The sequence below is a fragment of the Belonocnema kinseyi genome, chromosome 9 (genome assembly GCF_010883055.1).
Source record: "Belonocnema kinseyi isolate 2016_QV_RU_SX_M_011 chromosome 9, B_treatae_v1, whole genome shotgun sequence".
In the NCBI taxonomy this organism is placed as follows: domain Eukaryota; kingdom Metazoa; phylum Arthropoda; class Insecta; order Hymenoptera; family Cynipidae; genus Belonocnema; species Belonocnema kinseyi.
This window is the reverse complement of record NC_046665.1, coordinates 109,570,990-109,584,368: the sequence shown is the minus strand read 5'-3', so window position 1 is coordinate 109,584,368 and position 13,379 is coordinate 109,570,990. Positions and strand designations below refer to the sequence as shown.

General features: G+C 23.0%; 1 protein-coding gene across 1 annotated transcript; it reads right to left on the bottom strand.

The window, feature by feature from the left end:
* Nucleotides 1-4,035: 4,035 nt before the first annotated feature.
* Nucleotides 4,036-13,192, bottom strand: LOC117180686. Its single transcript, XM_033373176.1, has 13 exons — nucleotides 13,015-13,192; nucleotides 12,726-12,940; nucleotides 12,406-12,636; nucleotides 8,538-8,701; nucleotides 8,272-8,468; nucleotides 7,969-8,159; nucleotides 7,598-7,887; nucleotides 7,117-7,356; nucleotides 6,802-7,018; nucleotides 4,582-4,740; nucleotides 4,367-4,491; nucleotides 4,202-4,304; nucleotides 4,036-4,071 (listed from the first exon to the last, which is right to left on the bottom strand). Exons 1-13 carry the CDS (start codon nucleotides 13,124-13,126, stop codon nucleotides 4,036-4,038), a joined length of 2,280 nt encoding a protein of 759 aa, XP_033229067.1. The 5' UTR covers nucleotides 13,127-13,192.
* Nucleotides 13,193-13,379: the final 187 nt, after the last annotated feature.

Genomic DNA, 13,379 nt, shown 5'->3' with positions numbered 1-13,379 from the left:
CTTTCAACTTATAAACGATATATTTTCAACCAAAATTAAAAAAATTCAGTAAATAAAATTAATTTTCAACAAAAAAAAAACTTTTTAAGAAAAAAGCCATATTTTTAACCAAAGAATTTTCAACCCGAAAATATACATTTTAGACAAAGATGTTATTTTTCAACCAAAAAATTGCATTTGGACAAAAAAAAAGAAAAATTTTTAAATGAAAATGTCATATTCAAAAGTTCAAATTGGAAAGAAAAATTCATTTTTAATCAGAATAAAACGAATATTAAATAAAATAGTTCAATTTTAAAACAGAAAGATGAAATTTTAACAAAGAATCCCATTCTTCAACTTAGTAGTTGAATTTTCAATAAAAAAGGTGAATTATTCTTCACAAAAATGATATTAGTTGAATTTTTAAACTAAGAAAATCTATTTTTAACCAAGTAATTTAATTTTTAGCCAAAGAGATGAATTTTCCACACAAAAAATGATGTTCTACCGACAACATTTTTCAAAATTTGATTTTTCAATCAGAGAATATTATTTTTTATCAAAAAATTCCTACTAAATAGTTATATTTTCATAAAAACAGTTTAATTTGTAACCATGTAGTCGAATTTTCAAGCAAATAGTTGAATTTTCTACTAAATTATAAAAAAGTTAAATTTTTAAGAGCAAGAAATGAATTTGCAACAAAAAGTTACATTTTCTACCCTTATCTTAAAAAAAATCATTTTTAACATAGTAGTGGAAGTTTCAACCAAGTGGTAGAATTTTTGACAACAAATTTAAAATTACAATTCGCTGTAAAAAAAATAATTTTCTACAAAAGAAAAAAAATTTCCACGAAATAGTAAAATTTGTAAGAAAACAAATTAATTTCAAACTAAAATGATGCATTTTTCAAACAAAAAACTGAATTTTGAATTGAATAATATATAATAATAATAATAAAATAAATTTTAGTGAAACAATTTTCAAATATTTAGTCCAAATTGTTCAACTTTCAAGCAAACAGACAAATTTTTATAAAGTAGTTAAATTTTCTACTCGAAAATATGCATTTTCGACAAAGATCCTTCTTCCCAACCTGAAAATATGAATTTTCAACAAAAATGTTACTTTTCAACCAAACAGTTGCATTTTAACCAAAAAAGGTGCATTTACAACTAAAAGTATGAATTTTTATTTAAAAAAGTATTTTTCAAATCAAAAATGGAATCGGCAAATTTTCTGTCTTAAAAATTAATTTTTCTTATTAAAAAAATTTCAACCAGTTTAATTCAAACAGATTTAACATAAAAAACGAGTTTATTAACCGAAAAGTTTAATTCTTAACTTATAAAGGATACATTTTCAAGAGAAATTGAAACATTTAAATTGTCAGATAAAAGAATTAATTTTCAACCAAAATAAAATGTATTTTCAACTAAATAGTTTAAATTTCAAACAAAAAGATTAATTTCTAACAGAGAAACACATTTTCCAACCTGTAGTTAAATTAAAAGAAAAGAATTATTCTCTACAAAAATGTTAATAGTTGTATTTTCATGAAAAAATCAATTTTTAACCAAATAGTTCATTTTTCAACCAAAACAGATTAATTTATAACCAAAAAGTTGCATTTTCAACCAAAAAGGATAAATTTTGAACCAAAATGATTAATTTTCTACAAAAAAAAAACAGATTTTTAACATAATACATGAATTTTCAATCAAATAATTGAATTTTAAACTTAAAAAGATAATTTTCGAAATAAAAATAACCTAAAAGATGATTTTTTAACGAAAAGATTTAACTTTCTAAAAACAGATTAGTTAAATTTTCAGATAAAATGTTTATTTTATAAGAAACCAAAAAAGAAAACGAATTTGCAAGATAATAGTTAAGTTTGCTACCAAAGCGGTTAATATTTCAAAAATGAATTTTTAGCAAAATAGTTTAACTTTCAACCAAGTAGTTGGATTTTTTACAAAAAAAATCAAATTTTCAGTACAAAAAATTAGTTTTCAATTAAAAAAAAAAAAACATTTTCATAGTAAAAAATCAATTTCCAACCAAAAATGAAAAAGTTACATTCTCAGTTTAAAAAAACAACAAATTCAGCAATATAGTTTAATTTTTAAAAGAAGGGATGAATTTTCAACCAAGAAAATTAATTTGCTAAAAATGGTATAATTAAATTTCAATTTTAATGAAATAGTTGAACTTTCAATTTATAAAAGATAAATTTTCAACCAAATGTGAAATAGTTAAATTTTCAGATAAAAACAATTAATTTTCAACTAACAGAAAATGAATTGTCAACAAAATTATGAAATTTTCAAACAAAGAGATGAATTTTGAGCCAAATATTTGAATTTTCAACTTATAATGGATATATTTTCAAACAAAAATTAAAAAATTTCAGTAAATAAAATTAATCTTCCACAACAATTTTTTTAAAAGAAAATAACCATATTTTCAGATGGCAAAAATTAATTGTTAATCAGAATAAAACGAATTTTTAATAAAATAGTTAAATTTTAAAACAAAAAAGATGAATTTTTTAACAAAAAAGCCCATTTTTTAACCAAGTAGTTGAATTTTCAATAAAAAAGGTGAATTACTCTTTACAAAAATGATATTATTTGCATTTTTTAAACCAAGAAAAATCATTTTTAACCAAGTAATTTAATTTTTAGCCAAAGAGATGAATTTTCCACGCCAAAAAATTATGTTCTACTCACATTTATCAAAATTTGATTTTTCAATCAGAAAATATTATTTTTCAAACAAAATTTTCTACTAAATAGTTATATTTTTGTAAAACCAGTTTAATTTGTTGCCATATAGTTGAATTTTCAAGCAAAAAGTTGAATTTTCTACCAAATTATTTCAATTTTTATCCAAATGGTAGAATTTTTGACTAAACATGATGAATTCCGAACCAAAAATATAAATAATATTAGACTTTTGAACACCTGAAATTGGTAACGTAATTTCTGGCCGGCCCCTTACCCACCATGCTTGTTTGAAAAATATGTTCCACTTTCTCGCAAACTTCTTTTTCTTCTTTTCGAACTTTTTCATTCAGATCTTCCAAGATTTTCCTATTTTTTGGAAAGCCGTGGGTAACTTTAACAGATTGACGATTTTTGTTTCGTTTTTGTGATCCTCTTTTTATCATTTGATTCAAAATTTGTAAAGTATCAGTTTTCTTAGCAAGTATCGATTGTTCTGTAAAATCTGTGTATTCTGTAAAATTACTTGTAATCCAGTTTTGCATCAACTTTTTATAAATCTTAACCAGACTGAAAAAATCTGAAAATTGAAATATAAAAATCAGATATACGTAACAGCGTGATTTATAATTATAATTTATTTATTAATTAAATGACTTGTTATTTCTCGAGTCCAGACTTTTTTCGCTTCTAGATAATAAGAATACAATTGCTGCTCAACATTTTCTATAAAATTTCTAGAAATAAATTCCAAAGTTGAATTTTTCACCAATGTAGAAAAATAATCCTAAAGTGAAATCAATTATTTAATTTTCAAAGACAGTTTATATAATAATAAGAAAGTTTCTAAAATATTGTAAATACAAAATTACAAATTATTTAATTACCAATGATTTTTCCTGGATTTTAATTAAGGTATTTGAAACAATCTTTATAACCAGAAAAGAAAAATTATTTTCATTTTCTGTCGATGGAGTAGATTCAAATACTACATTTTTCTCGTTATCTGTTTTATTGTATTTAGAATAAAAAATATCATTTTTAACTTTAAATTATAGTATTTTATAAACTTTAACTTAAAAACCAACTTGGAAAATCTGGAAGGGATTTTTCCAAATACTTGAATTGATTATTAATCGCTTCCAATAAATTCAGCCAGTCACCAATCATTGGCTTCACTGGAATTTGAACTACTAATTTATTTTCAAAAACTTGTGCGAGATTATTCAAATCACGAATCAGTTTTTCGTCAGAATTAACCAAATATTGTATTTCTTTTTCCATGCAATAGGAACATTTGTTTACTGTATTAGTAACAAATTCAATAAATTCTAGATTCTGCATCGTATCTCTGGTCCTATAAATAAAAAAAATTACTACAATTAATTATTTTAGTCAATACAAAAAACTAACTTTTCAATTGCATCTTTCTCAATTTTTTCAATATTTGACAGAATATCAGTTAATTTTTTTTCAAAGTTTGTCACAGTTTTAGATTCAGATTTTTTAATTAATTCCTTTAAAGTTGTTAATGATTTTTTTATAATCTTCGCTTCTGCCAGATTAAAATTGCCATTATCCTTGAATAATCTGTGATAAAAATAATTTTATCAGCACCAAGTTAGAGATTTTAACAAATTGATTAATCTTACATTATATCACCAAAAAAAACTTCATTTCTATTATTAACTTCCAACATTTTATTTTTAATCTCTGTTAATAAAGCCTCGGCCTCAGATTTTACAAGATTCTCAAAATTACGTCGGGTTTTCTTCATCTGAGAAAAAAAGGTTCACAAATTATTTTTAAAATTGATTATAAAATAAATAGTTTAATAACAAATTCTAAAAGGCATATATTTGTTTACCACTATTCGTGAATATTTCATTTTTAATATCCCTTCTGCTTTTAGAGACTGTTCCGAAATTTCAAAAACTTCTTTCTTATAATTTTGGAAGCCATTGTCTATATCGTTCCAAAAGATAATTGGTTTTTTAAACATTTCCTTAATTTCTTCATTGACATGCTATTCATTCATAAAAAACCGTTAATTGAAAAAAGGTTTTGAAGCAAATGGCCGTAAATCTTCCAGATTATTTTTTAACAATTTTTAACATCTTTTTAAATATTCTCATAGAATTAATTTTTCAAGCTTATTTAAAATTTCCCTAGAAATCTAGAGAACATTTTTTCATTCTTTAATCCTTTCAAAATTCTTGAAAAGCTTTTTTCTCGAAATCTTCAAAAATCTCAATTTAGAAAAATAAATTAAAAATCTTTACAAGTTTTAAATTATTTTCGACTGGTTCTAAAATTTTCTAATCTTGCAGAATTATCTACAGCTACGCTGTCTCTAGTTTTTAAAGTAAATGTTTCTTTTATTGAAATCGTTAAAAGAATTTTTTTAAAGAAAAAATTGTTTAGAAATAAGGAAGCGAGATCGAAAAACTTCAATCACAAAACCTATTGCTAAAATAATTATTTTTTGTAAGTTTGAAACTTATTTCGTAAAAAATGATTTTTTCCCTCTAGGAAATGATTGATAATATTTTTTCATTCATTAAAATCATAGAAAACTTTTTTTCCACATTTTTTTTCAACTTTTTCTTAATCTTAAAAAATCTACAATTTTTTAAAACAAATTTTCAAAACTTATCAAGATTTCAATTATTCCTTAATATTTTTAAAATCTCTAAATGACGTTTAAAACAATTCAGTTTTCCTTAAAAAAAATTAAATCCTTCAAAATTAAAAAATTGTTTTTAAATCTTGAAAAATGATTTTTAATAAAAAAATAAAAAGTTCGATTACCTATTTAATTTGTATGTTTATTGTGTTTTAGGGGGGGGGGGGGGGGGGGTAATTTCATACAAAAATAATTTTTCTAAGATTCTTGAAAAATTCAAAAATTCTTTTTAAAGAAGTTCATCTTTAAACAAATAGTTGCATTTTTATAAAAAAATATGAAGTTTTAACTAAAATGATGAATCGTGAACCAAAAAATGTCTTTTTGCAAATTATTACAACTTTTCAACCAAATAATAATTTTGTGGTAAAAAAAATCAAGGCAAATTATAATTTGAAGGACGCCATCATTTTTAATACAAAATAAAAATGTTGAATAACTTTATTTTTTAATTTTCTTTGTTCATTTACTTTGAGGTTATATAAATGCAATTTTCCTAATTTTCTTGATAAAATTCAAAAAGATTTATTAATATTTCAGATATTTCCAAAAAGTATCTAGAAAATTTCTTAGATTTTTTTTGCATTTTACAGAATTTCGCAAAATTTTTGCAAAAATTTAAGCCAGTTTGAAAGATATTTAGGACTTTTAAACGCTTCGAGAAAATTTAGGAATATTCTATCAAATTTCGGATCCTATAATTATTATAAAATTTTGCGGATTCATTTTTAAAAAATTTGAAAATCTTTTGTAACGTTTTATTATATTTTTAAATATTTCTTTACAAGTTAAAAAAAATAAAAAATATCTTTAAATATTCCCAGAAATCTTAAAACATTTTTTTGGATTGTCTTAAAACCTTTTAAAATCTTCAAAATCTTCATTTTGTTTGAACTTTTTTGACATTTTTTATTATTTTTTAAATTTTGTAAAAACTTATAAATATCTTATTAAATTATTCAACTTTAAAAAAAATTTTGAAAGAATCTAAAAAATTCCCTCCAGATGCTCCAGATACTTTTTTAATCTTTTGAAATATTTAGAAATATTTTTAAATATTCTCTTTAAATAAATGCTGTAACACAAAAATCATTAAACTCATAATAAATTTTTTTATTCTCTTGAAACTTTTCAAAATTCCTGAAAATATTCCAGATTTTTTTCTGAAATTTTAGAATATCATTTGAAATTTTTAAAAATGTTTTCTTTAAATTAATTTTTCGATCAAAAATTTCTATGTAACAATACTGAAAAAATGATTAAAATAACATTTTTTCTCTTTTACAAATAAATTTTTAGAATTAAAATTCCTTATGCGGAAATTCCGATTAAAAAAATTCCATAAAATTCAAAAGAACAATCTAGGATTATTTGATTTATTTAATTTTAAATAATATATACCTTCTTATGTTCATCAAGGCGATTATTGTGGCTCATTATTTCTTTGCTTCGAATTTCATAAGCTTGTAAAATTTCTTTGCGCCTCTTATCATGAATTTCTAATTCAGTTTCTAAATTCTTTTTAAATTTAGCTATCAAACCATCTTTCCATGATTCACCAAGACTTTTCAAATTGTCAATAATATCTAATCGATGTAAAGTGATATTTTCAAAAATTCTATAAAAAAGAATTTCAATTGAATAAAATCATTTAATAAAATCAAATAATGGTTTCAAAGCATATTTTTCTTTTACAAAAATGATTTGAAAACCTACTTTGACTTCCATTGAAGAATGGCAGTGATTTCTTTCCCGATTAATCTAATTTGTTTAAAAATAAAATTGTCTTCGTCTTCCACTTGTTCCAAATAATTAAAAGTCTGAACCGTATTTTTCTCTGGGTTGTTGCTTTCAAGAAATTTATCAATCTTTTTTTCCAACTCATACATTTCACGATTCATCGACAGATCATATTTTTCTATTATTTTCATTTCCTCTTGGAAATTGGATTTTAATCTGCAACAAAAAGATATAAGTAGTATAGCTACAATGATACGAAGCCACTTACCGTCTGACAGGAATCTGTTTTACCGACCGATGGTAAATATAAATTACCGACCGATAGTAATTACTTGATATCTGTAACTTGGCATGGAGCAGAACCTTTCTCGGTCAATAAGTAGCCTAGCAGCGCAATTGCTATACTGCTGAAATAAAACAAAAACCTTTGAAGATTTAAATACAATTATAACCACACTTTTCTTCGAAACGATACAAATCCGTATTTATTTGATCAAGTTGTATTTTTAAAGTGGCTTCATTAATTCCTTGTCTTATATTTTTCATTGAAATCTTTAAATTTGCTTCAAGATTTAGATTTGTTTTATTGTTGGTTGTTGTTGTGCTGTCTAGTGAAATCAACATTTTATTTTGCTGTTGTGTAATTTGCAAAAGTTCCTCTTCCCAAAGTAAAGCAAATTTATGCAAAAGACTAAAGGATTTCAACATAGTTTCTTTTAATTTTAGCATAATATCCTTCCACTCTTTCTACAAAAAAAATCATTCTGAATATTTATCATTTTTAATTGAATTATTTGTTATTTATAAAATTATTTTTTATAAACAGACCCCCAATGTTGCCACGACATCTTTATATTTATTATTCATCTCCTCTATCATTCTACTTATTAATTCATCGACTTCTTTTTCAACACTCTCTTTGTACATTTCGTTAAAAGTCTCAATTTCAGAACAAAATTCATCCAAAACTTGTTTTAAAAAAAAGACGTATTTTTCAAGAAAATCTTCTACGTCCTTTTCTATAATGTTATCATTTATTTAATATTAATTGATTTACAAATACTCTGAAGATTGATTTCTTATTTGGGGAAGAATTGTCTTAATTCCTAAATCTTATAAAAATAAATCTACCAAGTATTAAAATAATTTCTGCCATTTTCGAAAAATGCTCCTTGAGAAGATTTATTGAAAACGGGACAACAATTTTCCACTGAGATAATAAATCAGAGATTAAATTCGAATTGGATCTCAAAATGGAAAAAGCCATCTTTCCGTCATCGTGATTCAAAAATAAAGTTTCTGCGCGCTTTAAAATCACTTTTTTTGATCTAGAAAATTTAAATTAAAATAAAATATTAACTAGCAATAGAAAAGAAAACTCTTTTTTAAATAAATACTCGAGCATTTTCAATTTTTTTAATCTGCAAGCTTCCTTCCTCATTATTTTCATATCTTCCATCCATTTTTCCATATTCAAAATAAAAGAATTGAATTGGATGCTAATTTCCAAATGTAAGCATTCATAAGCTTTTTGACTTTCCAGAACCACAATATTGTAATTCTTTAAGAATAAAATTTTATCAATTTCATCATAAAAATTAAAGATAAAAAGAAGTAGAAATTACAGGCCTCGGACTCCCTTCAGAGATAAAAAATAGTGAAAATAGTGTTAATTTTTTTTTTTAATAGTCTCAAAATAGTTAAGTTAATTTTTTTAGCAAAATTTCTACTTTTCTAACCCAATATTTGAAAATAATTAAAAATAAACTGCAGTGTTTATTGAAAATATTATTCTTTAGTCCGTAATCTATCAAAATTCTTATTTATACATAGCAGACTTCCCTACGATTTTATTTTTCTTGTTTTCCAATTAAATTCGAACTGAATTAAAATCTGAATTATTTTTTATTGAAAATTCATTATTTTCGGTTAAAGAGACTACTATTAAATTTTTGTTCAAAATTATATTATTTGATTTTTTTCTTTTCTTTTTAAGGTTTTTTGCCTAGAATCAATATTTTTCGAATATTGATTTTTAAAATTGTGAAAAAAATATTTAAAAAAAATACCGGCAATCTAAAAGACCTGCGCATTTATCTTTTCGGTTTGAAAATTCATTGTTTTCTGTAGAAATTTCATCTTTTTTGTTAAGAATGCAACTATCTGATTAGAAATGAATTTTTTTCGACTGAAAATGTAGTTTATTGTTGAAAATTCAACTGTGCTCTAATAAATCCGTATTTTCGGCTCGAAAATTCAACAATTTAGTATAAAATGTACTTTTCTGATGGATCGTTTAATCATTTGGTTGATATTTGGTCTTTTGTGATTAAAAAATCCATTTTTCGTGTTAAAAATGTATTTGTTTGACGGGAAATTCGTCTGTTTTAGTTGAGGATTCCAGAATTTTTTTTAAAATTCGTTTTCTATGGTTAAATCTAACTTTTTTTTATTTTAAATTTAAATCTTTTTTTCAATTATCTACTATTACGTTTTTGGTTGAAAATTCATCTTTTTAGGTTGAAAATTACACTCCTTGGTTGAAAGTGGAACTACTTTCTTAAAAGTTTTTTTTTTTTTTGAAAAATTCAACAATTTAGACAAAATTTCATCTTTTTTGGTTTGATTGAAAGGTTTTTTCTTTAAAATGAAAATATTTTTTGGTTGAAATATCAAATAATACTCTTTTTCATAACAATCTTTTTAGGTTGAAAATTCGACTCTTTGGTAGCAAGTTGGACCTGCCTTTCTTAAAATTTCATTTTTTTTGTTAAATATTCATAATTTTAGTGGAAATTTTTTTTTAAATGCACATTTATTTACTTGGTTGACAATACAAACTTTTTATAGGAAATTCGTCTATTTTTGTCTTGAAAATTCCACGATTAGGTAGAAAATTCAACTGTTTTGTAGAAAAATAGTTTTTTTTTATATTAAAAATGATTTTTTTCTAAAAGTAAATTCAATTATTTATTGGAAAATTCTACTATTTTGTCAACAAGTTATCCGTTTTGCTCGAAAATTGAATCAATTGGCTGAAATTTGAACTAATTTTAGACTCCATATTTTTTTTAAATTCAATTATTTGGTTGAAAGTTGAAGTACTTTGTTAACATTATTTTAAAGATTAATGTCTTTCATAAGAAATTTGGCCTTATTGTGGATATTGCGTTTTTGATTAAAATTCATTTTTTAATTTGAAAATTGAAATTTTCGAGTTAAAAATGCAAATTTTTGGTTAAAAATTAATCGGTTATCGTCGACGATTCAATTATTTGGTTGAAAATTTGTCTTTTTTGGTTGAAGTGTCAAATATTAAAAATTTTGTATAGAATAGTTATTTTTTTTAATTCAACTATTTGATTAAAAAATAATCGCTTTTGTTGAACATTCCCTTTTTTCATGAATATTCATATATTTAGTTTAAAAAAATCATCTCTTTGGTTGAAAATTTAACTATTTTGTGGAAAATTCGTTTTCTTTTGATTGAAAATTATTGTTTTTATCTGGAAATGTAACTATTCCATTTTTTATTGAAAACGTATTCTTTTTAAGTTTAAAATGCAACTCTTTTATTTAAAATTCATCATTTTGTTTGAGAAATGGATCTCTTTCGGTAGAAATTTTATCTTTTAGGGTTACAAATTCAACTGTTTGGTTAAAAATTAATTTGTTTTAGTTAAGGATTCAAGTATTTTCTTAAAATATAGTTTTGATACTTAAATTCAACTCATTTATATTAAAATTTTGTTGTTCAATCCTGAACTATTACAGCTTTTGTTGAAAATTAATCTTATTGGTTGAAAGTTTAATCAAAGTTAATTTTTTTGGTAAAGAATTAATGCCATAAACTATAAAAATGTAATCTATTTTGCTGAAAATTAAACTGATTGTTTGAAAATAAACGTTTTTGTTAAAAATCAACTGATAAGTTGATAATTAATTTTTTTTTTTTTTTTTTTGAAGATTTAAATGAAATGTTCCCGGGTTGAAAATGCAACTGTTTAGTAGAACACCCGTCTTTTGTCCTAAAAATTCAAAAATTTAGTAGAAAATTAAACTATTTATTTCAATTATTTTTAATTATCTTTCGTTTGCGAAAATTTAACTACTACATGCCTACTAAAAATAATTCAAATTAAATTCGGACCCATAACGTCCATTTTTCAAGCTCTTTTTTTTTTAATTTTTGTAATTTGTTTAAATATCGTCTTTTTGGTAGAAAATTAATTTACTTGGATGATAATTCAACTATTTAGTTATAAGGCTACTTATACTATTATTTTTAATATTTTGTATATTTATTTTAATATTAAATTTATTTGTATTATTATTCATATTATATTTTATTGAGAATTCATATTTTTTGTTGAAAAATCATCTTTTTAGGTAGAAAATTACACAATTTAGTACAAAAACTTAAATATTTGATTGAAAATTGATGCATGTGGTTGAAAATTCGGTTTTTTGGTAAAAAATAATTTTTATGGTAAAAAATGCAACTGTTTGGTTCAGAATTAATTTGTCTTAGTTAATAATTCAAGTATTTTGTTAAAAAATATGTGTATTTTATTTAGAATTTATATTTTTCGTATGAAACGAATCTTCTATAATGAAAATTTAACTATTCGTTTGATTATTAATCTGTTTTGGTTGAGGATTCAACTATTTTTACATAAAAAACTCAACTAATTGGTTGTTTGTTTGAAAATTAGTTTTTTTTTTATCAAAAATTCTTATTCTCAGGTTGAAAATTTCACTCCTTTATTAAAAAATGAACTACTTTCTTAAAAGTTAATTTTTTATAAAGGTTCATAACTTTATTTAAACATTCGCTTTTTTTAAAATAATTTTTTGAAAATTCAACTGTTTCGTAGAAAATTTGATTTCTATTGAAAATAAATTCTCTTAAATTAAAATTCATCTATATACTCCACATAAAATTAAAATAAATCAAATAATATTTGGACTAGCCTCCACTGTTCAAACTATTTATTTTTAAATTGATATAATTTGTTGAAAAATTGACTTTTTTGGTGAAAAATTAATTTTCTTAATCCAAAATTCAACTGTATCTGATTGAAAATTTATTTATTTTATTGAGATTTTGTCTTTTTTGATAGAAAATTCATTTTTTGTGTTGAAAATTCAACTATTTGACTAAAATTTGTTGTTGAAAATGCAAATGTTTTTGATTGAAAGTTGAACTAATTTGTTAAGTCCGAGACCTTAAAAGAAAAATGAATTAAAGAAACAAATTAGAACCGAAATTTCATTTTCCATCAGAATTTCAATGTCACGAGGCATCATATAAGAAATTCCCTTCAACGTCTCCAAACAATCCTTAAAAACAACTTTTGAACGTTTCCAACGATTTTTTTCTAAACGCTGTACACTTTCTTTAAAGTTTTTATTAAAATTTCCTCTTTCTTTTTCTATCAAGTCATTCAAGAAATTCCAGACCATCGACAACTCCTCATTTCTTGAGTCTGAAATCTTTCAATCGCTGCAGATTATTCAATCATTTCGAGAAAAATTTAAAAGAAAAATAATTTGTTTTCTAATAGTAAAAAATTGAATATTACATCTTTATCTAGGAGTTGATTCTGCTGATCCTGAATTATTTGTTCAACATTTTCAACTTTCTTCTTTAAACATTTACACAAGGTATGAAAATTTTCGTTACATTCTTCACGAATTATAAAAATAGATTCTTTCAGATTCTTTAAAACGTTTTCGTGTTCGCTTCTCCTTTTGGAAAGCAATCTTTGAATTGCTGAAGACGGTTTCGAAAAACCTTCTAAAAATAAATGGTATACAAAAATTGATTTGATGAAACTTTTCTTATTTTAATTTATCATTTTTTTGATTTACCAAAATTGAGAGGAACTGCTTTAACCTCCCATATTTCTTCCGAACCTTCATTGCAAGATTTGATCAATTTTTCAGAAGGACCATCTAATAATACGTACTTTGATATCAACATTTTTTTTATCTAGATTTAATTTTTAAACATCCTTGATTCCTTGCTGTTTTGTACTTTTTAAAAAGTTTAAACAGGTTTAAAAATAAATATTTTAAAACTTGAAGTTATAAATATATAAAAGAACAATTGGTAATCGATAATTGATTTTCGAAGCATCCATTCAAATTGCAAATCATTTATTTTAATTTACCACCTTCATTCTTAAAAAATTTTCAAAATAAGTGAATTTTTGCAACAAATTATTTTTTCACTA

What these genes read in the sequence shown, in the direction of transcription:
- LOC117180686 (XM_033373176.1), bottom strand. Translation starts at nt 13,126, where the DNA reads ATGTTGATATCAAAGTACGTATTATTAGATGGTCCTTCTGAAAAATTG. An exon ending in TGATGGAAAATGAAATTTCG is followed by an intron (nt 8,702 to 12,405) that starts GTTCTAATTTGT and finishes TTATTCTTAAAG; the next exon opens with AATTACAATATTGTGGTTCT. An exon ending in GCCTTGATGAACATAAGAAG is followed by an intron (nt 4,741 to 6,801) that starts GTATATATTATT and finishes ATGAATGAATAG; the next exon opens with CATGTCAATGAAGAAATTAA.